Genomic DNA, 27,538 nt, shown 5'->3' on the forward strand with positions numbered 1-27,538 from the left:
CTCGTCACCCTTCTGGCCTGCGCTTTATACCGTTCATGTGCTTGCCGGTCACCTTTCTCCTTAAATTCCCTCCATAGTTGTTTCTTTTTTTGCAGCTCAAGCTTAATGGTGTTATTCATCCATTTAACCCCTACTTGATTTATTATTCGGACTCTAGGTATACAGTCAGCCATTGCTTCATGCAAGCACTTCTTAACTACCTCCCATGCATTATCAACTTCTAGTCCTTGCAGTTGTACATGCCATGGCACTGAGCCAATAAAACTCCTAAGCTTGTCATACTTTCCAGCCCGATAATTCCACATGTATCCTGTCTTAATTGAAAATTCTACACCTTTAGCCACCTCCCAAGTCAAGACCCTATGATCACTCTCACCGATTGGTGGCAATCTGGTCATATTTGTTACAGCCAAATCCTCAGATGTAATTACTAGGTCAAGCACTCTCTAACCCCTAGTATTTTCCATTACATGCTGTCGCAGATAGTTATCCCTTAATAACCGCATAAAATCCAATTCCTTCCTCCCATGTGTCCTCTCCTCACTCCAATCAATGCGACCATAGTTGAAATCTCCCATAATAATCGCCCTCCTTCCACTCATTTCTTCTATTTGCTTGTGCATATTGTCACCACCATCTTTTCCATCACCTGGTCTATAGCAGCACCCAATTGTATATTTAGTTCTGCTAGCCACAATCTCACACCAAATGGCCTCAAATGTGCTCTATTCTCTATCCTGCAATTCAACTTCTATTCTCCTTGGCTGTAGCTCATCAGCTATCATCAACAATACTCCTCCCCCATTTTATCCTCTCTGTCATTCCTGAACACACTATACCCATCACATTCAATTCCACTAGCTGTATCATCTACAGTCAGCCATGTTTCACTAATACCAATAACCTGTGGTCTGGAAGTGCCAACCATGGCCCAAAACTCTTCCTTCTTGTTCCTAATACTCCTAGTATTAGTGTACATGAATTTAAGACCCCCATTAACCCCAACCCTACCTTGATGCCTTATATTAACTATCCCACTCTGGTTTGTTGTCCTTATTTGCTCTAGCATATTATATTCATTCTTACATTCAACTGCCTCCCTAAGGACTGTATATCTACTCCCCCCCCTTAACAAATCTAGTTTCCCTGAATTTGCACTTCCACTACATTCAGCAACATTTTCTCAAGTCTTCTTACACCATAACCATTCAAATGCAAGCCATCCATCTTATATAGATCCTTTCGCCCATCAAACTCACTCCACACGTCCACAAATTCCATACCACTCGTCATACATAACCCACGCATAAAGTCATTCGCAATTATGGCCCTCCTTTTAAACATTTCACTGTCATACCGTGGCAAAAGACTAATCTTTCTAACTCTCTCACTCTTTTCTTTTGCTACCTCAAACAATTCATTCAGGTCTTCTATCATTTCCATTTTATCTCCTTTCAAATCATTCGTACCTGTCACAACAATCATTTCTTTCACCCTTTCCTTTTGCTCTCTAATAGACTCAGTTACATCCTTTATGGTCGCACGAGGTTGGTACGATTTTGTCAAATCCTCTACTAACACACCTCGTACTAACGAGTCTCCATACAGCACTCTATCCTTCATTTTGTTCATGTTCACATTCATACGCCTATTTTTCCTGTCATACCTTTTATTATTGGTTGGTTCATTCAGTCGACTTTTGTTCATGCACTCTAGCTGCTGTTTTGCCCTTTCTATCGCACCATTCAACAACGCGATCTCATTCAATGCATCTATCTCATCTTTTTTATTCTCTGAGAAACCATTAATACTATCATTCACACTTTCTACATTAACACTCTCATAATTCTCATGTACAACCTTGCCGTTTCTTGTCATATCGCTATTTTCTTCATTCTGAAGTTTGACAAAAATATCACACTCACGATCCGAAATACACTTCATTTCCTCATTCTCCCTACATTTTTTACACACAAATGGTCCAAGTAGATTTAGCAATTCCCTTTCCCAGGGAAATCTTGAATTGGAATGCCTCCATTTAGGCATGATCCAAAAGAGCAGATAGGAACTTAATAAGGCACTACGTGTAGATGAAATCTAGGCAGAATTAATTATGACCTCAGGGAACAGAGGAATAATTTTTTCATAGATGATTATATGGGAGACATGTATGGGCTAGAGAATGGAAGAAGTCAGCATTCATAATGCTGCATAAGAAGGAAGGAAGACTGCAAGAACTACAGAACTATTAGTTTAATCTCTTATACAAGCAAGATTCTACTAAAGATTATTCAAAATAGGATTGAGGCCAAAGCTGAGACTGAGATGCATGATGAACAGGCAGGTTTTAAGAAAGGCAAGCATATCAGAGATCAGATCCTCTGCTTAAGGCAGATCATTGAGAAGTATAGAGTTTAGACATTCCTTTGGTAATGTGCTTCATTGCTTACTGAAATTTTTTGATGTTCAGCAAGTGAAATTGTAGGGAGTAATGAAAGTAATGGGATTTCCTCAACACATCAGATTGATACTAACTTGTACAGTGAGCAAGAAGCTACAGTAAGAATAGATGTTGTATTAACTGATTTTCTTCTGTTAGGCAAGAATACCTACCTTCTTCTCACCTGTTCAGTGTCTATGCAGCTGAGGATATGTAGCACTGGATGAGCTGAAGACGGGTTAGGTGTCAGGATAGGTGAGCAATCTGAGATAGCTGATGGTACAGTACTCTTCTGTAATAATGGGCAAGAACCAGGATTTATCCTTGACAGAGATCATGATAATAGTAAAAATCAGAGGACTTCAAAACTTGATCTTAGCAAGACAAAGATTATGGCTCTTGAAAGAAATACAGGGATTAGCCCCAAGAAACAGGTGCACCTTAATGGAGAAATAATGAAAGAAATCAGCAAATTTTTAGCACCTGAGATTCATTAGCAATGTGAAGAATTTCTGTTCAGAAGACTTCAAAGCAGAAGATTCTTCCATACTTATCTAAAGTATGGAAGAACAGATCTATCGCTACATGGTTGCAGCTCTTTTTTTTTTTTTCCCAATAATTACTTATGAATGTGAAACTTGGAACGTAAAGAAGTCTAATAGGAAAAGCATAGCTGTTTTTGAAATTTTGTGTTACTGGAGACTGTTGAGGTCTCATTTACTGAAAGGCAGAAAGGATTGAAAGAGCTTTGATTCCTTAAGAGCATTGACCGAAAGATAAGGCTGAAGGTCAAGGCTAATCTCCTAACAGTTAGCCTTATTCAAGTTTTGTGTATTTGACCAAGGAATCTACCCCCCCCCCCCCCCCCCCAGTATATTGTAAGCAGCTTACTGCATGCCTCCTCTGATCCTTGCATTTCATGTCTTTTTTTGAAAGACAGAAAACTTCTTAATAGTCTGGAAATCAAAATCTCTTGATCCAGATGGTATTCCCTCAGTTGTGCTCAAAATTTGCACTCCAGGTATTATCATCATTTCTTCAATTGCCTATTCAGACTGTCATACTCAACTAGCATCTACCCAGCTGAACAGCAGAAAAGAGAGATGAAGTCATCCGTTGTCTATTTTTCTCACTTTAAACCTCTTGAAAACAGTGGAAGGAACAGAAAACTTCTTAATAGTCTGGAAATCAAAATCTCTTGATCCAGATGGTATTCCTGCAGTTGTGCTCAAAATTTGCACTCCAGATATTATCATATTTTCTTTATTGCCTATTCAGACTCTCATACTCAAATAGCATATGCCCAGCTGAACAGCAGAAAAGGGGAGACGAAGTCATCCATTGTCTATTTTTCTCACTTTAAACCTCTTGAAAACAGTGGAAGGAACAGCTTTACTATCTGAAGGCCCACCAATCAATTAGTGATAACTGATATGAATTCTGCAACTTTCATTCCACAGCAGATCTTGTGCCAATCTTATTCATCCATGGACCCCCGTTGAGGTTTTGGATAAATTCATGTGGTTGCTCTTTGCATTTCCAGGACAATTTGATTGGATCTGGCATAGAGGTCTTCTTACCAAGTTACACTGTCTTGTCATTTGTGATTGGATCGCCAATATCCTTTCTGGTCATTCATTGCATATTATGGTAGGTCGTTTTCATTCTTTAGATTTCTCTATCATGACTCTAATACCTCAGGGTGCTGTTTTTCCCATGTTTTACTTCCTGTAACTTAATGACCTTCTGTCACTAATCTCAAATCACATTTGTAGTTTGCTGATTGAGAGGCCACTCCATCTTTTTCATTTGAGTCCTTGCAATGCTTAACTATCCAAATCCAATTGAATAAGCACAGTGGTATTCTGAAAAAATTCACTTTAGTAAACTATCTGTTTGGTCCCTAAAAGTCCTGTGTAGTGAGATTCATAAGTGCCCCCAACCGGCCATGACATCAGTAGACATCAAGCTAAATCTGGATATGAATCTGTAACACCCATTGAATGACATGGATAAAAAGTGCAATTTGTTCTCACTATTTCATCTACCTCACTGCTAGGGAGGTTAAATGTTCTTGATAAGTAATATTTGGAGTGCAATTAATTCGATATAAGTGGTTTTGCTTGTAGATGGTAATGAAGTACTCATTTTAGGAATGGTTTAATGTACATTACAGTCAAGAACTTGAGAATTCTGTGTGCCTTTTGATTGTCACTTCTGCACAACTTTGCTTCTTGCATTAAATATTTAAAACCAATATTAATATTTAAGAATCTGTGTAAGCAGAGTCAATCTAAGTGGTTATGGTGATATAAACAGAGGAAGTGAAGAGATTAGCAAAATAGGTTTTTAAGCAAAAGTGGCAGAGAAAAAAGGCCTAGAGAAAAAGAACTTATGTATGCAGTGGACTGATGCAGTTAGGACTTAAAAAGACAGAAAAATAAGTACCATCAAACTAATGTCTTAAAAAATAATAATTTGAAGAAAATAGGAATGTTATTTCTTAGCAAACTTTCACTGAAATCTTGTTTGGATTTTCTTGGTATACTCTTTGAGGGTATATTCCAAGAAGTGATGTTTCAATTTCAAGGATACATCAGTGCAAAATAAATTAAAAGGACTTTTTTTCTTCTTTTCATTAGAGGTCAGGCCAGTAGAATTCCAGTTGATAAAATCATTGTTATTTGGCATACTGTTTGAAATGTAATGTAGCTTGATCAGCTTGTTTGTGTGTGCGTGTGTGTGCGCTTCAAATGATAACTTTAATATGAAGATCAAAACCTTAGAAAAGCAAAGTAATTATTCTTAACATGGTTGTAGTCTCCATAATTTATCAGTATAGAACAGCATATGGTTATTTGCATTTTCATTGTATAACATAAACATATAAATCTTTTTAACAGTTTTAAATGAATGATTTTTAAATAAAGAAAATTTTAAAGTTCAAATTTTAAAAATATATTGGATAAAAAATGTTAGTGTATTTTTGTACTTGTCCTCTTAATGAATTTACTTGAACATATTTTTAGGATCTCTGTTCATCCCTGATTCATTATAGTTTTTTTAATTTTGTAATTAGGATGCTATATTAAATTGTGCTGTGATTATTTTGATGTATCTCTATCCTATAAATGTCTGCTGCTACTTCTCCAACCTTTTTTGAATAATTGTCACACATTCTGAACACATCATTAACCATTTGCAACTAAATTGTATCAGAAATATACAATATCAATTGTATATTTCATTATATTTTCAGCTTCAACGGAAAAGGCATATAGGAAATGATATTGTAGCAATTATTTTTCAAGATTCCGATACTCCTTTCCTTCCAAGTATGATAGCTTCACATTTTCTGCATGCATTTGTTGTGGTTCAGGTGGATCAGCCACTTTCTCCATGTAGCAGGTAATTTAATTAAGCAATTCTTAATGTTAAAAAAAAAGTTTTTGGTATGTGGTATGAAAAAGTTTTTGCATTTGAAAATTATTTTGGGAAGAAAATTAAAAACTGAATTATTGTGCAAATTAAGCAGTTCCTAGTTTTCATTTATTTTGCTTTTTGAAAGCATGCACGCACACTTTCAAAAAGCAAAATAAATGAAAACTATAAATAGCTTAATTTGCCAACAAGTTACAGAAAGGAAATACTCTTTTCTAAGATCATATGAGATCACCTAACTGATCTTAATTTGTAAAGGTGCTTCTCATCCTTGATTGATTTGAACCAGGTCTTTCTAGCAGATTTGCATATGTCACAATTGTCATAATGTCTGTGCTGGTGTACTATACGAGGGTGGTCTGAAAAGTTCTTAGCCTCGACAATAGATGGCAACACTATCGGCAATTTTTTTTTTTTTCCTAAGTTGGTACATCTGTCATAAGCATCCATATGAAATTGCAAGTCATTCTATCAAGTAGTTTGTTTTATACAGCTGTCTGAAGCAAAAGTGTATCCCTTGAAATGAATAAAATTGAGTACCGTGCAGTTATAAAATTCTTTGTAAAAGAAGGTTTAACACCAAAAGAAATTCATTCTAAGTTCATAAAAGTTTATGGGTACTCTTCTCCTTCGTTTTCGACAATTAAGAAATGGGCTGTCAAGTTTAAACATGACCATACTACCAGCCTTGAAGATGAGCCATGTAAAGAACGTCCCAAAAGTGTAACAACACCAGAAATCATTGATCAAGTGCACGATATGGTATTGGATGACTGGTGAGTCAAAGTGCATGAAATTGCTGAGACTATAGGCATTTCAAAAGAATGTGTAGGATATATTTTGCGTTAAGAATTGCAAATGAAAAAGCTTTGTGCAAGATAGGTGCCGCGCTTGCTCACAGCAGATCAAAAACGCACTTGCATGAAAATCTCTCAACAGTGCTTGGAGCATTTTAACAAGAATAAACTGATTTTGTGTATCAATTTATTACTGTGGATGAGACTTGGATTCACCATTACACACCAGAATCCAAACAGCAGTCAAAACAATGGACAGAAGCCGGTTGTTCGGTGCCAAAGAAGACAAAGTCGGTTCCATCAGGAGGAGAGGTTATGGCATCGGTGTTTTGTGATGCTAAAGGCATTTTGTTTACTAATTATCTTGAAAAGGGTAAAACATAACCGGGGAATATTATTCCAATCTTTTAACCAGACTAGATGAAAAAAAATTCGTGATGCAGTTTTTTTCAGAAGGAAAAATCATCTTTCATCAGATCAATGCACCTGCCCACAAAGGTGTTTTGGCAATGGGAAAATTAAGGGATCTGTACTATGAATTGTTGGAACAACCATCCTATTCCCCAGATTTGGCTCCCTCTGACTTCTATCTCTTCCCAAAACTAAAATTCTTCCTCACTGGTTAGTGTTTTTCTTCGAATCAAGAGGTGATTGCAGCTGTAGAGGGGTATTTTGCAGATCTTACTGAGAACCACTACAGGGATGGGATAATGGCGCTAGAGCATCGCTGGAATAAATGTATTAGTCTTAAGGAAGATAAATTCATTTTTTCATTGTTAGGTCGAGAACTTTTCAGACCACCCTCGTAGGACTTATAAGAGTGAAAAAAAAAAAAAATGTTGCTTTGTGGTAGGTAGGTTTTGCTACTAAAGTTGTTATTTTACTGAATGTATATGATTTTAACATCCAATTCCTGATAATTTCTAATTTACAGTCGGATCTTATATTTCAGTCTTCTAATGGCACTCAAATCTTTGGTCTTTTCTTGTCATCCTGGCATTAAGCACCTATTTTGCTAACTTTTTCTTTAGCAGTCTTTCCTCGCACATGTTCCTGAATGCTGACAATGTCACATACCTTAATTAATACCTTAGTAATATTTTCATTTTTTATATATTGATGCCATCTGTTCACTTTCCTGTTTTTTATTCTTCTCTCCCATTTCATATCTGTGGCATAATCTTTATTTAACTGATTCCTTTCTACCTAATTCAGATCTACACTTAAAATTGGTTTGTGAATGCGGTCCGAATACTGCTAATTTAGCATTTCAGCTAATTTCTCTTATTCCATATTAATTTATCTGGCTCCCCACTATACCAGTTTTGTTTGTTCTATCAGTTCTCCATTGAGAATGCAGGTGGATAAGTTTACTATGTTCTTGCTTGTGTTCATAATGTTTCTTTTTTATTACTTTCATGCCAAGTTCATTACAAGCAGTTATTCAGTTTAAAGAATCCCAAATGGCTCTACTGGATTTATATAGGAGTATAACATCATCAGCCATAAAAAGTTCAGTTGAATATCTCCTATGTTGATATAATACAGGTCTACATAAGTGACATTAAAATGCAACTTATGTAGATCTGTATCAAGTGAATAATGCATTCACGTCAGGGCAGTCGTCACTTTTTCACCATAACCCTAACTGTCTGCTGGGAGAAGAGAAAACACTGTGTCTCAGAAATTTTGTGCTTGTGTTTTGGTGGGCTCAACATGTATCGTGATGGTTCTATGATTGTAACCGTATCTGCATAGAGGGTGGGACTAATGTGTTTGTTCTAGGATATATTAGAAAACAATCAATACGGAGAATGCTATATTATTATTATTATTATTATTTGACACCTCCAGGGAGTCCAAAGACTCATCGAGGGAGAGTGTGCCAACAGCATCGAACGATTGGCCCCCTTCCAACTACTAACCGCGCTCAAACTTACTTAACTGAGCCATTAGTAGCAGAGGCTCTACCAATCGACCAACCTTTGCCGGCAAAGGTTGGTCGATTTTGGTTGATATTTTGGTTGGTATATGTGAATTACTAAATGGTAGAAACATGTGGACGATCACTAATAAGCCTTATGAGAATGGGAAATATAAAGGATAGAAAGAACAAGTGTGAATAGAAATACTTTCATTACTGGAAAACAAATTATTAATAATTAATATTTGTGATATTATACACTGCTTGGAAAGAAGTCAACAAACTATAATGCGAGGAATAAACAGCTATGGCATCCACTTTAATTAGACGTAGATCCTTCTTTTGCTGCAATGACTGCAGCAATCCAGTGGGGGCATACTTTCCACAAGCATACAATAGCAAACAATGGGAATTTTGGACCATTCTTCCTGTAGGCATGTAATGAGATCCTGTACTGTTGTGGGACAGACGTCTCTTGACCTCACCCAATGCTTCAGGTCATCCCACAGATGTTCAATAGGGTTGATATCAGGCCTTTATGGAGGCCAGTCAAGTGTCTTGACATTCATGTTCACAAACCACACAGTTACAGCAGCAGCCTTATGAAAGTGCATTGTCCTGCTGAATGAGACATGTTCAATTTTGTAGTAATGCCACAAAGTAGGAAGCATTGCATTGTTCTGAATGTTCCGATACCTCTGAGTTCAGTGTTCATGGCACCACATACAGAGGTCCGAGGTCAAAACAGGATCATACCATTACGTTCCCACCTCTTAATTTCATAGTTGGGGTTAAATACTCTGGTAAGAGATGTTCACCAGACATTTGCCACACTTACACCTGCGATTTGTTGCTTCGTATAGTTCGCCCACCGATTAGAGGTCCCTCGATACTTCTGCGTATGTCAGAAAAAGGAGAATCCATTCCGATAATAGGGTAATCAGTCTGTCTTCTGGGATGTAATAATAAACAAACTGAATTTGTTTATTATTACAGGTCGGAAAACTTAGCTTTTCTTTTACGAACATTGCTGTTTTTAAAGTGTAACTATTTTGCTTGTATAACAGTTGGAAAAATGTATGTAGAGTGTTAATAAAATTAAAAAAGGTATAGCATAAAACAAAAATGTAACTAAGTTTATTTTTAAGAAAGTTTTCTATAAAATAAAAATAATTATACAGAAAAGCAGAAATTATTTCAAATGAACTTAGATATCCTAAACTTACAGTCGAGAGAACTGAGACACTTTAATGTCCTAAACTGATTAATTATTTATGACTTGTTGTGACTCTCAATAGCATGCAAAAAAAATGTTGGGAAAAATACCATTGTCAAATTCTTTTAATCTTCAGAGTCATCTGAATTGGTGTCCGAATCAGCATCACCTTCACTTAAACTGATCACCAAAGGTTTGCACAATTCTTCGATAATTCCGTCTCTATCCCAATATATATTTTCCAATGAGGTAACATGAGAGCAATATTTTCCCCACTTTTGAACTGTAATACTTTCAATTGCCTGTTCTGAAAGCTTAAAAAGTTTCGACATGTCAATATCCCCAGTTACGTTGTGATGGCGAATGAAACTTTTCACTTCTGCCCAAACACTCAATAGCATTAATATCGCAATGATATGGTGGTAGCCTCAAACCTAGAAATCCATGCTCTTTGAGCATCGTGTCGAATTTAAATAGTTTAGTTGTGGGCGAGTTTCTTTTGACCAAATTAAGCAATTCAATTTTTTGCATATCTGGGGAATGAGAAATGTTATTTGCAGAGAGCCAATCCATAAGAACTTGCTTCTTATTAGACCAATTTGGAACTTTGTTTAATCGAATAGAGTGATATGAAGCGTTATTAATTATAACAACAGCATTTTTAGGAAGGTTTGGAATCAGTTTTTCTTCTGCCCACTTTTCGAAGATGGTAGAATTCATTTGCCCATGGTAATCTCCAATAGTTGAATTGGCTTTGTATAGTAAGTTTGAATTCGGTAAAAAACCCATTTCTCCACCCGCACACAAAATTATTATGCGCTGTGAGGCATTTCCGGTTTGTAGCACTCCACATTCTTCTTTAGACTGCCAACATTTTCCATAAGTTCAATTACTATCAATCCAAGTTTCATCTAGCTACACAATCGGTCTTTTCTCCTCCCTGAAATGTCTTATTGCTCTCAAATACTGCGTTCTACATAAAACAGTGTCACTTTGCTCCATGATAAGTTTCCGTTTATTCTGGGACTTTTTAAAACAAAATCCGATTTCATGAAGTATTTTCCTTATCCAAAGAAAATTAATTTTTTCTTTAAGCACAGGAATCAATTTCGGAACAGTTGGCACTCTTTTCTAGACCACATAAAAATCGTGAATAGTTCTCCTTATAACGTATACATCAAAATCATTCAAAGCTACAGTTTTGATGGTTTTCTTTCTCTGGATTTAAATTTTGGCGTACCTTCACCTTTTGATTCCCTACGAATTCTTTTAACAGTCGACTCCGATAAGCCCGCAATTGCACTTGCACGTTTTATGACTTGAGAAAGGGGAACAAGAAGACTGCCTTCTGACTATTCTTTTTCGCAGAATGTCAGCACATTATTCAATATTCTTTTGCAAGAGCTACTGAAACGTGTAACAATAGAACTTGTTGACTGTACTGGATCCATCATACAAATTAATAATAAAAAAAATAATGCAAAAAAGGAACAACAAAAATCAAGCTAGTACTAGTACAGCGACAGACAAGAAAGCACGTGATTTCGCATGTTGGCGACCAATTCTTACATCCCTCATTTCTTTCTCCCCTTCAGCATGAATCGACTATTCTTGGCACCAAGCCAAGAAGGGATCTATAAATGGTGGGTGAACTATAACATAGCTTTCTAAGCTCCCACGTCCTGCCATACATGCTCGTTGCACAAGACGACATTGCATGTTGGTTCGGGTAACGTGAGGCTTGCATATTGCAGGTTTTAGTGCAGATTCATATTCTGGTTGACCCGGAAATCCACATTCAACATGTTGGCCAACAAATTGCAGTTTTTACATATTATCCTTCATAGCATTCTATGATCATGTTCAGTGAGCGTGGTGGGTCATCCACTTTGGGTAGCACTTGCAGTTGACTCCTTGCACTTTCATCTCAGTATATCATTAATTCTAGACCTGGGATGCCCAATTTGTTAACAATGTGTCAAACAGTCCTGCAACATGGCATCTTATCATAATGCCTCTTTCAAACTCCATCAGTTCCCTTCTCGCAGCCAGACACAGTTGCACTGACTTGGGAGCATCATATTCCTCGAATTTATACCAACTACAAACATGTGGGATGATGCACCTTGCTCATGCTCATGGGGGGGGATGTCTGTTGACTTCTTTCCAAGCAGTGCATGTGTGTTCTATGAGTTGCTGGGTGGAGTGAATAGCATGTGATTCTATAAATTCTAGATGTGTATATGTGTATTTATGATGGCATAATTTAAAATAAAAAAAAAAAACTATGAGGCCTAGGAAAAGAGATTTGTTTGCAAAAAATAAATAACTAACCAGGAATAAACAACTGCCGTATACATTTGGTAGCTCACTAAATAACTATAGGAAGGGGGACTAATGCAGGTGAACTAATAATATTGATCAGGTGATTCATTTAGGTGTTACTAGTTTGTCTTTGACTATTTATGTATTTCTGTAATCTTCAACCTTGTGTTTTGCTGTAACCTTTGCTATGGTGCAGCATGATCTCTGCTGTTCTTGCACCAATACACCATAAACCAACCAACTAAATCATTTAAGTGGCAGAAATACATGCTGGTTAATGGAACAGCAAATCATCTTGTAAAATTTGTTGTGCTTGTTATGCAGATTTATTTCTGTTTTATTTATATTTTGCTTGGTTTTCTAAAATTTTTCTTTTGTTTACTGAGGATTAGCATACACTTTTTACACACCAGGATACTTAAATAATTTCTGAACATCAAAATTATCCACTCTTTCGAATTAGAAACCTTTATGCAGGTACAGTCAACCCTCCTATAACGCGATTAATTCGTACCGCGTTATATGGAAACCGTGTTATAAGAAACTCGGATTTAACGTGCAAACCAGGTTAATTTGTGCCACGTTATATGGAAATCGCGCTATAAGAAACTCAGATTTAGTACGAATCAGATTGATTCGTACCGCGTTATATGGGAACCGCGTTGAGTGAAACTCGGAAGTAAGTAAAATCACTTGTTAATCAGTTTGATTCGTTCTGCGTTGTATGAAAATTGCATTCTCAGAGCGTCAAGTTACGGTGCATACAGTTGTGGAAAAAATTTTACAAACACAAAAGGCAAGATAATATGTTAAGTACAATAAAATTATCTTTATTGAATCGAAGAGTTCATACAAGGAAATGATAAAAAAAATCAAACTAAAACTAAACTAAACTAAAAAACTGTTTTCCAACAAAACCAAGAAAATTATGTAAAATTGCGTAACATAATTTCATGTGTATTGAACGCTTTTAACACTCATCCTCGCTTTCAAATATTAGTGGCCTAACTCTTCGTCTTTTAATGGGCCAAATGTCTTCCTCACTTGACAAATCTTCATGTTGATTTTCAATCGTAGCTTTTTTTTTCTAACTGTACTAAAACTTCTCTATACGGAGCTAAGCAGTTTCTTAACTCTCTTTTAAACTTTGCGCTGCGCACCATTGAACAATCAGTTTGAGCGAAATGAAGTTCTAATTCTTTAGCCAAATTTAGCCCTTTTTTCACATCATATAAATTGAGATTTGGCACCCATTCGTTTTTCATATTTTCGTCTACCAATGCATTTGAGGTACAGTACAGTCTTCCAACCAGATCATCAATGCTCGTTCCATTTTAACCATATTAATGTTTCGCGTGCGGGTGACATGTTTCGCACCTAACGGACAGCCATCTGCCATAGTTTTCCTTATCTTTTCCGCATTTTTCTTTACGGTTTGAATTGTAGATTCATTCAAATTTATCGATTTTGCAACAGACGATATTTTTTCTCCACCCTTTAAACGATTTAAAATTTGGATTTTGTCCTCAAGAGATATAAACTTTCTTTTTTTCTTTTTTCTTGTTTCTTTTGTGTCTAACATTATGCAAACCTGGGGATAACAATTATTTTATTATTATTATATTACGACAAATCAAAAATATTACCTACAGTATTGTGTAATGTTGTCCAATTACGATAACACAAACTAAGCGAGCAAAAGGCAGCACTTTATTGAACACTAACTGTGATATGTACGTCTGCATGGATTTACAGACAGTTTCCTACTAAGTTGCACTTAAAATTGATGACAAAGTGGGTGGTTGCCACAGCGAAAGTTCGGCAGCGCTATTGGATAAAAAAATTCACGCAAATACGCAACAGCCAATCATACGGTCTATTTTAAGCATTAAAACAGAGCACTGTGAACAATCTCGCATCGTTTCTTCGCTTATGGGGGAATTCCCTGATAACTGAAATTGGAAAATGGTGATGTACCTTCATCAAAAAGAAGGGAATTCCCCGTTAATTTCAACTGTAAAAATTTAACACATAGATAAATTCATGCTATAAGAGAATCTTCTTAAACCAATTAAGTTGATGAAATGTTGTTGAACGGAAGCCGCGTTATAAGAGTACCGCGTTATAGGAGGGCTATCGCAATTTTGGCTCCGCATTATATGGAAACCGTGTTATAAGAGTACCGCGTTGTAGGAGGGTTGACTGTATACGTAAACCTCCCTTACACAGTGCATATGCAAAATACATGGTGACATGCATCACCACATGTTCTAGGCAACATTTAAGAATGCTGCTGATCAATAATCATAATTGGTGTTGATTACAATGGGAAAAACAAAAGCATACTTGGGAAGAGTAGAAAAATTGAGGGGGCCAGGACTTAACAAGCTGGGTTCTACCCAAATAGAAGTTGTCAGGATCATATTTTCACTTTAAGACAAATAGTTAAGAAATCATAGGAAGAGAGTGGGAATCTATATTTTAGATATGTAGATCTGGAGTGTAGAACAGCTTTTTAACAAAAATGTTCAAAATGCTACAATTACATAGTTTAAATGGTATATTGAGCAATAAATAGTCTGTATTTGAGTTATAAGTCAGAAGTTAGGATTGAAGGAGGTGGAGGAAGATGGTTTGATGATAGGTTTAATGTTAAATCAGGGTGCACATTATTTCCACTGTCATTCATTATCTATGTGGATCCCATTGTGAAGAAAAGTGGCAAGCTTGGATATCAAAATTGGAGATATTCAACTCAGTTCTGTATTAGAGATGGTTGTAGAAATTATTTTTGCTTGGTTATGAAATAAATTATAATACCCAAGCATAAGCAAACACAGCACTAATCGTTTCTAGGTCTTGTGACCTTTTGTGTGTGTGTGTGTTGGTCAGATATATTAAAAAAAAAGTTCGCACATGAAATGAGACCTCAATAAAGGTCAAAACCAGTGTAGGTAGTGACCCTTCCCATATTACATAGCAATATACACATCAAAAAGGAAATGTGCTTTGCAGGATACTAAGCCCAGGGCCGGTTTTATACTGTTAGATGCCTGCGTGCTAGACTGTTGGCTGCCCTTGAGGGTAAGGCTACACTAGTGTTTTTTTTTCGAACATGTACAGCAGTGAAAGAATATGTGCAAGAATAGTGATAGCCATGTTGACGGAAAAAATTTGTACAGAACATCACCATTCTTGTGCATATGTTCTATTCACTGCTGTACATGTTTCGAAAAAAAAAAAAAACTAGTGTAGCCTTACCTTAACAATGCAGATCGCAAATAAATTTACAGCATAACCCAAAATATTACTATTAGTACATTTTTATGACAGTATAATGTAGCCTAATTGACAAAGGAAAATTCATACAATATTTTATATACCGTAGGCTATTTATTTTAATTTTATAAAAATAGAAAAAGTACAATGAATGTATATTTTATATCAAACAGATGCAAAATGTACAACTTCCCAAACAGATGCAGTCATTACATCAGAACATTGCTCTTGCTTTTTTATTTGCCAATTCATCAATAACATTTCATAATTCTAATTTTTCAGACAAATCCTTTTCTATTGCTAGCAATCCTAAATCACTAAACCTGTCTTGGGTCATTGATGTTCTTAAATATGTTTTTATAAGTTTGAGTTTCGAAAAGCTCCTTTCACCTGATGCTACACTAACAGGTAATGTGAGGAAAATTCTCAAAGCTATAAATAGATTTGAAAATGATGACATCAAGTTATTTTTTGCAATATATGTCAAATTTTTTAATGAGTCAGTTTCTGTAATGCCACTGCTAAAAGTTCTGTATGTTATCAGCTCATTGAAGAGCTCAAAACCATCAATATCTTTAATATATTCACCATCTTTATTAGTTTGAAGGGAAACATCTAAATCAACACAAAATTTTTTAATTTTTTCTTCGGTCATTTCTCTGAATTCACAAAGAAATTTTAAATACATTATTACATTCATTCAGAATTTCAAATCTTTCCTTTTGGAATTTAATGCAGTATCAACAATTACTAGATAAAATTCTATTCTGAACAATTCTTTTGAATTTTTTATTTCTTCATCAAGTTCATCTGGACTTTCATAATCTAAGTGGCGAAATTTAGTTCTGTTCCTTACAACTGGAAATTCGGATACTATGTTTACTTCTTTAGCTAAAACATCTGTGTCTTTAATATAAGTATTCAATGCTTCATTGCATCTAGCTGCCCTTAAAAATTTAACAAGCTCACCCAAAACATTATGAGATTCATTTATATTAGATTCAGGAGACTGCAACATTTTGCTTATGACATCAATTTTTGACAGAATATTGTTCCATATAACATTTGAGCAAATGAACTTGAAAGAAGCAATCTGATCGGACAAACACTGAGCTGTATGTTTTGTTTTCATGTCTCTGGAATTATCAGCTAATATAGCATTTAAACTTTTTAAGACTTCACTTAATTGCAAACTGAGAGGTCGCACCACTTTTATTTTGCTCTTCCATCTTGCAGGCTTTAGTGTCTATTTAGGAATATTGCTTTTTTAAGTTAACTATAGGCTATATCGAATTTATTCCATCGGCCGCCTGTGTGCACATACGCCCTGCACACCTATTAGAACCGACCCTGACTAAGCCATTTGATATAAAGTCAAAAGTCCCTATATACAAGTAGCCTAGTGGTGAAGATACTTCACACAAACTTTTACTTACACCTGGATATAGGCTTAAAACAAGAATATAATTTCTTGTCTATTATAATAATCTCAGCTCTTAACTTTATACAGACAATATTATACTTAAAAAAAAATTGAGTACAAGTCTGCAGGATTCCCTAACTGAATCGAATAACTGACATAAGAAATTCAGCATGAAAATAAGCAATAAAAAAAGACAGACTTAAAAAAAATTCACAAATGCTGAACGCATCAACTGCTTTTTGAATGGAAAACTTATAGAACAAGTAAAACATTTCAGCTTTTTAGGCACAATTTTTTAGTAAAGATGGCAAAATAGGAAATAAAACTGGAGAAACAAATATGAGAATTCTGAGAGAGATTAGGGGAAGTGAACAGATGACATCAGTTGTGTAACCAATTAAAAATGAAAATATTAGAAAGTAACTGCTCCTCCTAAACAAAATTAGGAGGAGCAGTTAGCAGCTTTTTAGATGATTGGTTTGCCTTAGAAGAACAAAAATATGAGATCAAGTGATATTGGAGTCCTGACAGATATTTTATTAATTGGAAGAAAATTGTCAATTAGTAATTATGCGAACTTTACATGTGCTATTATAATATTCTCACCCTATCCTGAGGGTATACATATCAGGAATTTGATTATATTGAACTGTTTCAAATGTCATTTTCCATATACAAATAGCAAAATGATGTATTAACAACATATTATCCCAAATTAGAAGTAATAATAGCAAGTTTTTTCATCACCACCACCACCATTGAAGTGTACCCTCAGGGTGTACAGGATACCATAATGGCACTACATGAGAAGTTTACATTATTACTAATCTCCTGTTGACAATTTCTTCCAAATTAGTCCATCTGTCAGGACTCCAGTATTGTCATATATCTTATATTTCACCATTCAAAGGCACTTCTTACTGCATCAATCTGTTTAGATCTTGGTGTTCCTCTGAATCTTTTCCCTGCTATCTTGGATGAAATAGCTGTTTTTCTAACTCCTTGTTTCATTCTGTTGTGACCATATCACCTAAAATTAGCTCTGCTCACAGAATTCCTGAACATTAATGATGTCAACTTCCTGATATCTTCATTTTAATGTGATTCTGTCATTGAAGCCTGTTTACTCTACTAATTTTCCTCAGAAATCTGATATTTATGGTCTCCAGTGCTTGATCAACTATTTTATTTCTAATGTAGTGCTCATATTCATAAGTTAAGATTAATTTGAACTCTCTTGTATACAGATACTTTAGTATTTTGACTAATTTCTCTCTTATTCCATATTAATGTATTCAGTTGACTTCCTTCTTTACTAGCAGGATAGCAGATATGCTACTTTGTTAATTGTTGTCTGTTTACATACCTAATTTTCCATCTTAACTAAAAAATTGTGTTTCTGGCGCTGAAATATTTTGTTGTATAGGTTTCCCATTCAGTATGCAGTTAATGTTTTCTGTATTCTGTCATATTTTCATAGTATTTGTCTTTTTAATGCAGATTATCAAACCAAGTTTGTTACAACATTCTGTTTGGTGAAGGAATATTGTACACTTGTATTGGATATATTTGAAAGTTCATCATTGGAACCTCCGTAGCTCAGTCGGTATAGACGAAGCCCTTTGGTCAGAGAGACCTGGGTTTGATTCCCATCTTTGATTCCCATGCAAGGAACTTTATCTGGTCTCTTTTGACTAAAGGTGAATTAACCGGTCTCATATGGATGTGGAAGGTTTTTTCTCCCAGTAACTCTGTTTTTTTTCCCTCAAACTGGTCCCGTGAAAACACGTCTACAGTCATAAATATACTTATGGCAAGGAAGGCAATGGGAAACCTCCTTGCTTCATAATCATCTCCCTGGTATAGTAGCATATCTGCTATCCTGCCAGCCATATGGCTGAAGGGAAAAATACACACATATCATTATCATCTTGCATAAAGTAAAAACCTGAAATTAATGCCACTTTCCTTCATATTAATATCCATATAGATGATCCATAACAGTGGATATAATGTTCACTCTTGTCTCACATCTGATTTTACATCACTCCATCTTTGTGCATACCTCCTTCAGTTCTAACTGGATTTGTAACTGAAATATGGATTTTGTATTGTTCAATATCTTGTTTCCTTGACACCATGTAATTGTATCACTGTGAACAGCTTTTCTCTTGGGAAATCATCATTTAGCTTTTCCAGATCTATATAACTTAAATATACATCCTTGTATTCTCAAGTTTTTGTCTTGAAGTGAAAATATCCTGACAATGTCTATTTAACCTAAACCCAATTTGTTTTTCTCCATGTTTCCTGTCTACAGTTTTTCTTAGTTTCTTCTCAAGTATGCCTACATAAGTTTTAACTAGAACATAAATAGCGATATGCCTCTGTAATTCTCACATTGTTTTTTTCTTTCTTTCTTTTTTTTTTTTTTTTAATTTGTCTTTTCATTGCTGATTTTTATACCAGGTTTGTTACAGCAGTTATTCAGTTTAGTAAAAAAAAAAAAAATCCTGAAGACTATTATTTAGAATTTATTTAGAAGTTGGCATCATCAGCATAAAATATAGAACTGAGTTTGAGTGTCTCCAAGTTTGATATTAGGTAGCATTAATCTTACATTTTTTTAAATAAAGGAATCCATATGAATGCTGAATAAGATAGTAAAGTAAAACCTCGATATAATGGACTAATTTGGGCGAGGGGGTGTCCGTTAAATCCAAAAGTCTGTTATATAATAAAGTAGATTTTCCAAATGCGTATGTTAAAAAATTGGCAAATTAGCTAATTTACATGTTTTTACTTATGTAGAAACTTTTATGTAATTAAAATTAAGTACCGTATCTATGAAAAGTTTAATTTCACAGAAAGGTTTTCTATATGTATTATTGTCTATAACTTCACCGTGGTTTTGAGACTCTAAAAAAAACAAGTCTGCGATCTATATTGAAATAAACATTTTTCCAAAAATAAGCTTTAATTATATTTAAATAAACAAATAAACAATGTTTCACATGTGATGTATGAACCAGAAATTTTGTCTGTTAAATCCAAAGTCCGTTAAATCAAGGTCTATAAAATCGAGGGTTTTCTGTGTGTGCACCCTTGTCTTAACAACTGATTTTATCACCATCTTCTTGTACCTTGTTTACTTTCAACTGCTGACTGTGTTATTTAAATATAGACATTCATTATGAATGCTCCAAGAATTCAGAAAAGGGAGGGCCTATTTAGATCCATCCTTAAATACTTATGCTCTGCTTGACTACATTCACTGAAGTTGCCCTCACACCATTGTCTACAGTTTTTTAGAGTAGAAACATTGCATGTTTCCTAACATACCCCTAATCAGCTTCTAGAGATGATCCCAAGTTCCATTTTCACTATACATGTTGTAAAATCTTGTTGGTGTGCCTATACTTGAAGAGACCCTTTCTTACTTGCATGTTTCATCATAGCTCCTCTCGCCTATTCATCAACCTTTTAAGACTGCATCTCTTAGTCCACACAGTGCCATAAGCTAATTATCATCTTAGTTACTCATTGCCAAACTTTTTTAGCTGTCTCTCTCCCCATCTCCTCTGAACCCAGTAATCCAGATGGTTTTATCGAAGCCTGTAAAGTGAAAGAATAAATTTGTGGTTATTTTTGTCTTTAACAAATAGCAGTGTGACTCCTAAACTTTAAACTCATTGACAATAGTCTCTAGCTTCATTGACTACTTCCAATAATTTCCTATTAATATAATACTCTGCCATGATTTTGCATTATGGTTTAAGCCAATAAGAATAGAATTTGGTTGGCTAAATCCCAATTGTCAGTCCATCCTTGTTCTTTCAGAGTGCACCATGAGGATTGAACATTAGGTCAGAAGTCCTGGTCAGTTCTCCACATTCCTTAAAAGGCTTCGTGGAAGTCTCCTCTCAGTTATACAGCTTTATCTTGGTTTAAGCACCCCAGAACAAATCAAGAAACAAATCCTGGAACACATCCCAACTCAACATCAGCAGAATTCAAGATTGGTGCTATCAACATAAAAAGCATCAATGGAAAAGAAATGGAACGTTGAAGATTGGATAAGTATCAGATCGACGTAATAGGTGTGACAGAACCAGAGATAGCAATAAAATTCTCAGATTTTTTGTCACCCACCCTCCATTTGCATCAGTGAGCTAATGGATCTACCAGAATATATACCTAACTAAATTTGCATAGCTCAGCTACAGCTCATCTATTTCTTGTGTATCTTACACTTTTCTGCCATCTATATTCACTGAGGTTATTCTGCCACAATTGTTCTTCCATTTTATTCACTACATAGCAATAAAATTCTCAGATTTTTTTTTTCGAAATTCAGATTTTAGCAAACTTCTAATAATTTGATTTCATCTTCCTAACCATGGCATCCACTCTCCTAGCTTGTTTTTTTTTTGGTGCTTCTAGTCTCATCACTCTTCTCAAAATCTCAAAATCCAGATTAGTATCCTCTTTTTATGCTGCTCTTGCTCTCAAGCATTATTCATCCATTTAACTCATATGCACTTAATTATTCTAACCCTGGGAATGCTCAAATATAACTTCCTTTAAGCACATTTAAGTAATTAATTCCCATGCACTATTAATTCCTCTATATGATTCTCATTCCATATACTGTCTCAAGCTGCCTCCTTAGTTAATTATATTCGCCTGCCTTATAGTTCAACATATGCCATTTCTTAGTGAAAGCTCTTACATACATTGTCACCTTTTAAGTCAAAACTGCATGATAATACTCACCATTTAGAGGCCCGATGGTTCTCAGATACTATACTAGATTCAAATGTACTTTACCTGAATCACTTTCATCATGTGCTGCTTAAATCACTGAGTAGTTCTATTAACTTATATTGTATGCTCTCTCTCTCCTTCCCTCCTCCCTCCCCCCCTCTCTCTCCCTCCCTCCCTCCAGCCTATATCCCCATAGTTGAAATCACCCATAAGGATAGTTGTCTTTGTTATTCATAAGATTTATCTGCTTGTACAGTTTACAGTCTTCTTCATGATCCTGGTTTTGCACCACCCAGTTTTGTATTTTGTTCTGTTAACTTCTGTCTCATTCCTAATAGCCGTAATCACATTTCCTGTATTACTCATACTACTATCCCATTGCAAATTTCTACTGTAGTTGGACTTTATTACTGTTCATTCATTAGTAGTAGTTCTTTTCTTTCTTATCTTCCTGAATAAACTGAATCTGTCCTATTCTATACCTGTAATGATACCCTTTTTCTGTCTGCTAGGTTCCACTAATGCCTATAATTTCTGGTTTCACTACCTTACTAGCACTAAGAACTTTTCACCTTTCTTTCTTTCTGGCACTTCTAGCATTAGTATATGCATGACAGCCAACAGTTGAGCTCATGAGTTGAATTTTAAGTAAATTTTCCCTCCCTGTTTCATCATAAGTTTACACTTTTTTTTTTCTTGACAAAACTATTACTGCATTTCCTAGTCATTCCTAACAAACCTTTATTTTCTCTCTTTTTCTCTGTCATTATGCTCACAATTTTTTGATTTTTTTTTTATGTGATTCCCACTCAAAAGGTTTGGAAGTCTATTATAGTACGTTACTATTATAAGTGGACTAAGAATTTTTTTCCCTATTTTTTACTAATTTATAATTTTTTTTGTATTTTTATTTATTTTTTTACATAGTCCAGAAAGCTGCTGTAGAGACCAAGCACTGAACTTTTTCAAGCCCCTTTTTAGGCCTCATTAAGCAGGATAGTGGTCTCATACCTGCACCCTGTTAGTTCGAGAGCAGATATGATAACCACTCAGCCATACAAACCAGCAAACTGATTGTCAGTATAAATTAAATTTTTTAAAAATTATTTACATAAAACTTAATTTAAAGCATACATCCACACTCTCATGCAACCACCCTGACAATTTACATTCAGTCTTTCGGTAAACAATAATTCTCCAAGTGCTTGACACCAAAATCCATTTCAAAATCATCCAAACATCTACATGCTACACACTATTTCACTGATGCATTTGAAACTGCTCTCCTCATCACGTTCTTGTCATACATAGTAACAGACTCAAGAACTCTTCATATATTCTCTCACAGTGTTTCAAGTAATTCATTCCAACCAACATAATTGTCATCTACTTGTTCTGCTTGCTTATACGGAGGCTGTTCAATAAGTTATAAGACTATATTTTTACAGAAAACAGATTACCTTTAATCGTCATCATTTACGTGGTCTTTTTCGAAGTAACTACCGTGAGACGCGATGCATTTGTCCCAATGTTGCGTCCACTTCTTAAACACATGTGAAAGTCCGTTTTTTGAGAGTTCTTTCAAACTGCCTCCGCAGCTTTTACACATGCTTTCTTGCTTTCAAAATGGTGGCCTCTTAGTGGTTTCTTGAGCTGAGGAAACAGCCAGAAATCGCATGGTGCGAGATCAGGACTGTATGGAGGGTGTGGTAGGATATCTATGTTGTTCTTCTGCAAAACGTCCACTACACCACCAGCAATATGTGGCCTTGCATTATCGTGGGGCAATAAGAAGCCATTCTTCAGCAATGGACGCTTCCTTTTGATGTGCTGTACCATTCTCTGTAAAACATTCGCATAGTATGAGCCGTTTACAATATTCCCGGGTTCTACAGCATGTTGGTAAACAATGCCTTCGTAGTCAAAAAACATTATGGTCATAACTTTACCAGCCGATTTTACAGTTTTTGCTTTCGTGTGGGTAGGCAAAGACGGATGCTTCCATTCACTGCTTTGTTGTTTCATTGTAGGGTCATAGTGATACAACCAAGCTTCATCTGCTGTAATGATGCATTTTAAGAAGTTGTCACCTTCTTGTTCCAGTCTTTCTTTCCATTCTGTGCACACATCCACTCGATGCTGCATTTGCTCCGGTGTCAAGAGTTTGGGAATCCATCGGGCGCAAACACGTTTCAGTCCCAAATGTTCAGCCAAGATTGAGTGAACACTTCCCACAGAAATATTCAGGACAACATGCAGCTGGCGTACTGTAATTCTGCAATCCTCCTTGATGATAATCGCTGCTGTGTTGATCATTGTCTCTGTGATGGACGTTGAAGGTCTTCCCTGACGTTCAAGATCTTCCACATTTTGCCTTCCTTCCTTAAAAGTTTTATGCCAGCGAAAAACACTTGCCCTCGATATTGCTTCATCGTGGAAATCTTCGCGTATCATGTTAAAAGTGTCCGATGCCAATTTTTACAAATGCACACAAAATTTAATCGCATAACGCTGTTCCAAGGATGCTTCCATTTCGACGACTGGTCGCGGTTCGTAGGTGCGTCGAAACAAGCTTGCATTTAGTCATGTGACACTCTGGCACATCAGCCCGTATACGCCATCTATCAACCTCTTTTGTTAATACAGACTTTTCTTTATTCCACAGAAATTAATATTGTGATGAGTGATTTCGTGACAGTAAAATTAATCTTATTACTTATTGAACAGCCCTCGTATATTGCAAGTCCATAACACCTCTAATCGTAGAATTGCCATATCACTATATCCTTTTGTATCCATCCATTTCTGCTTTGTCAATTGTTATATACTTTTCGTGATTTTTTTTTTTTAAACTATTTGGCATGAACTCATCTTATTCTTCTTCAAGTATGTTTGCATAAATCCTACCCGAAACACTCAGTATTGAAATTCCTGTCTAATTCTCATGTTCAAGTTAATTTCCCTTTTTATAGATGTTACTCTGAGAGTTTTCTACTCTAATTATTCAGGATTTACTATGAGTATGCTTTCTGAATTATTCAGTGTAGGCACTATAAAACTTTTATAAATTCCATATTTGAGCATTTCAGGTGACTTTTTTTCCTAACTCAAGTATAGATATATATCCCAGATTGCATTTCTCTTGAATATTTTCTGCTGCTTTCTCTCTTCTTGTTACTACCCTCATTTAAATCTTTCAGAGTAATTGCTCTAGACATTCAGAAGGTTTATTTTCAGTTTTTATGTTTATCTTCCCTTTTGCTATCTCTTTCTTCCATTTCTAAGCTTTTTCAGTAGCTCGATATGTCTAATATTTAACACAACAACCAGTTTTTTCTTTGTCAGCTGTTTGTCTAATTTTTCTACTTCCACTTTTTTAAGTGAGTGAGTAGAGAAATCTTTCAGGTCATTAGAGAAGCAACTGACATGTATGCTACATCTACTGAAGCTAGTCTCTAATTTATTATTTATAATGAGAACATAAATTATAGAATACATAGCATCTTATATCTATTATAAGGAAAATCTTATATAAGGAGGAGGAAAATATGAGATTAAAAAGCAATCAGTGCTGAGAATTCAAATTGATTTTCAGGTATAAGGTTTCTATAACAGCTAGAGATGATGTTCCTTTCTTTGGTCCATCACTGCCAAATCCAGCAATTTTTCCCAAAGGGCCCAAGTTCAGGGAGTTCCTCCTTACAAAGCTCATTAATGCAGAAACAGCTTGTGTTAAAGCTGAGAAGTTTGCCAAATTAGAGGTATGTATATCTTAAATTTTAAATCATAATACATTGAATAAAACAGGCCACAAAAATCAGTAATTTATACATCAAAAGTAAGATAGACTTTCTAAATAACAATGCTGATATAGAATTTCCACAAAAGAATGCTGGTGTTTTAAATTCAAACATGTTTATTGGGAAAATTAAGATGCAGTAGTAAAGATTGTGAATGACAGGTTGGAATGAGGGCAGTAACAAGAAGACTTTCAAAATTAAATGCTAGTATACATCCACTCTGTAACTCAGCTCTTTCATAGGCACTCTGGTTAGTAACTGTAGCTGCAGCAACTCTAATTCTTGTAGAGAAGTCAGTCTTAATGTGTATTCTTTATCCTCTATGGAATCCTCCATAGGAAAAGATTAAGAGTATAAGTGTAGGACTGAGGTGGCTCCCTGGAGGTGTCACGTAATAATAATAATATGGATCAGATTATGAAGGAAAGCAGTATTAAACTTGATATCAAGATAGATGTTCATTTCAGCTCTTTATGTTATGCAGATAACGCTATACTCCTAAATAAATCCAGGACAAGTCTACAGGATTACCTGAACCAAATTGAATATCTGCTGCTATTTATGAATTGCTGCTGTATTTCATAAATTTGTTATGAAAATTAGCATGACAGAGACAATGAAAATAAACAGAAACATTGAAAACATCAGCTACATCCAGAATGGAGAACCTGTAGAACAAAAATATTTTAGCTGTTTAGGTACAATTTTTTATGGAATACGAGAGATTAGTCAAAACACTAAAATAGCTGTATACAAGACTATGTTTCAAGCCAATTTTAACTTATGGATCTGAGAGCTGGGTTAGAAATAAAAATTCTTAATCAAAGCTGAGACCACAAATATGAGAGTCCTGAGAAAGATTAGGGGAATGAACAGAGCATAAATTGCAATATCATATTAAACACGAGGCTATTAGAAAAGTATGTTGGAAGTTTTTTCCACTTGGTTAGACTATAAATTATATATTTCATTTAATCCTTTATCCAAGTTGTAAGCAAATAAAGCCACGAGTTGCCCCAGTCCTGAAGATACTTCAGGCGCAAACTTTGTTTGCTTTTTAGTGTAACCAAGTGGAAAAAATTCCAATATCTTTCTCAAATCCAGAGTAATTTAATATTAAGAGACACCTTTTGGCAACGGGCATATGGAAATATGAGTTCTGCATTGCTTCAAATTTGGTATCATCTCTGGGTCTGGCTTTCACTGAAGAGACCTCAATAGAGGTTAAAACCGGTCTGGGTAGTGATCCTTCCCATAACACATAGCATTATACATGTCTGCAAGGAGATGTGCTTTGCCACAAGTTGCCCCAGTCCTGAAGATACTTCAGGTGCAAACTTTGTTTGCTTACACTTGGATGAAGGATTAAACTAAATATATAATTTAATTAGAAAAGTACTTGACATTGTTAGCATTTAGGAATATGCTAGCAGAGCTAATCTCTGGTGGTATGGCCACATAAACAGAATGGGAGAGGAAAGATTAGCTATACAAGTCTTCTTTGCTAGTATGGCAGGAAAAAGATCCAGAAGAAGACCAAGATGTAGGTGGATTGATGCAGTAAAAAATGCCTTAGAAGACAGGAATATAAGATTTGATAATATTGGAATGTTGACAGATAACAGGCTAATGTGGAGGAAAATTGTTGATGGGAAGTTAGTGATGATGTAACTTTTCATGTGGTACTAATAAGATCTTGTACACCCCTGAAGGTATATGTCAGGAATTTGATGATGAAGTGGTGGTTAAAGTATTTGAAAAGTTGGCTAAAGGTAAAATTCAGAAATGGATGAATAGAAATAAGATACTCTACATGGAGACAGCGCAGCTTTGTAAAATGTAGATCCTGCCTTAGTAATTATTCACATTTTGTAATAAAGTGAGAGCAGAATTGAATAAAGGAAATAGCTACACCATGATATTGCTGGACTTCCAAACATTTGACAGAACACCACATAGAAAACTATTGCATGAGTTGGAGCAAATGGAACTTGAAATGAGATTGATTGGATACATGGATTTCTTTAATGTTGAAAAACACATTTATAAATTAAGATAGGGAGGTTATTATCCCTCTTTATAAGGCTATGATTTGGCCACATCTTAATTACTATATATTGACTTAG

General features: G+C 35.3%; 1 protein-coding gene across 4 annotated transcripts in view; it reads left to right on the top strand.

Moving 5' to 3' along the window:
* Positions 1-27,538, top strand: part of RapGAP1 (Rap GTPase activating protein 1) — a 457,436-nt gene that overhangs the window by 356,227 nt on the left and 73,671 nt on the right. For all 4 annotated transcript variants that reach the window (XM_090391964.1, XM_090391963.1, XM_090391965.1 and 1 more), the window contains 2 exons: positions 5,700-5,848; positions 25,208-25,373. In XM_090391964.1, the coding sequence (XP_090248090.1) occupies positions 5,700-5,848; positions 25,208-25,373 (315 nt within the window). The remainder of the gene's footprint in view (positions 1-5,699; positions 5,849-25,207; positions 25,374-27,538) is intronic.

Source organism: Typopeltis vanoorti, chromosome 4 (assembly GCF_054136105.1).
Source record: "Typopeltis vanoorti isolate ZY-2024b chromosome 4, IOZ_Tvanoo_1.0, whole genome shotgun sequence".
NCBI lineage: Eukaryota > Metazoa > Arthropoda > Arachnida > Uropygi > Thelyphonidae > Typopeltis > Typopeltis vanoorti.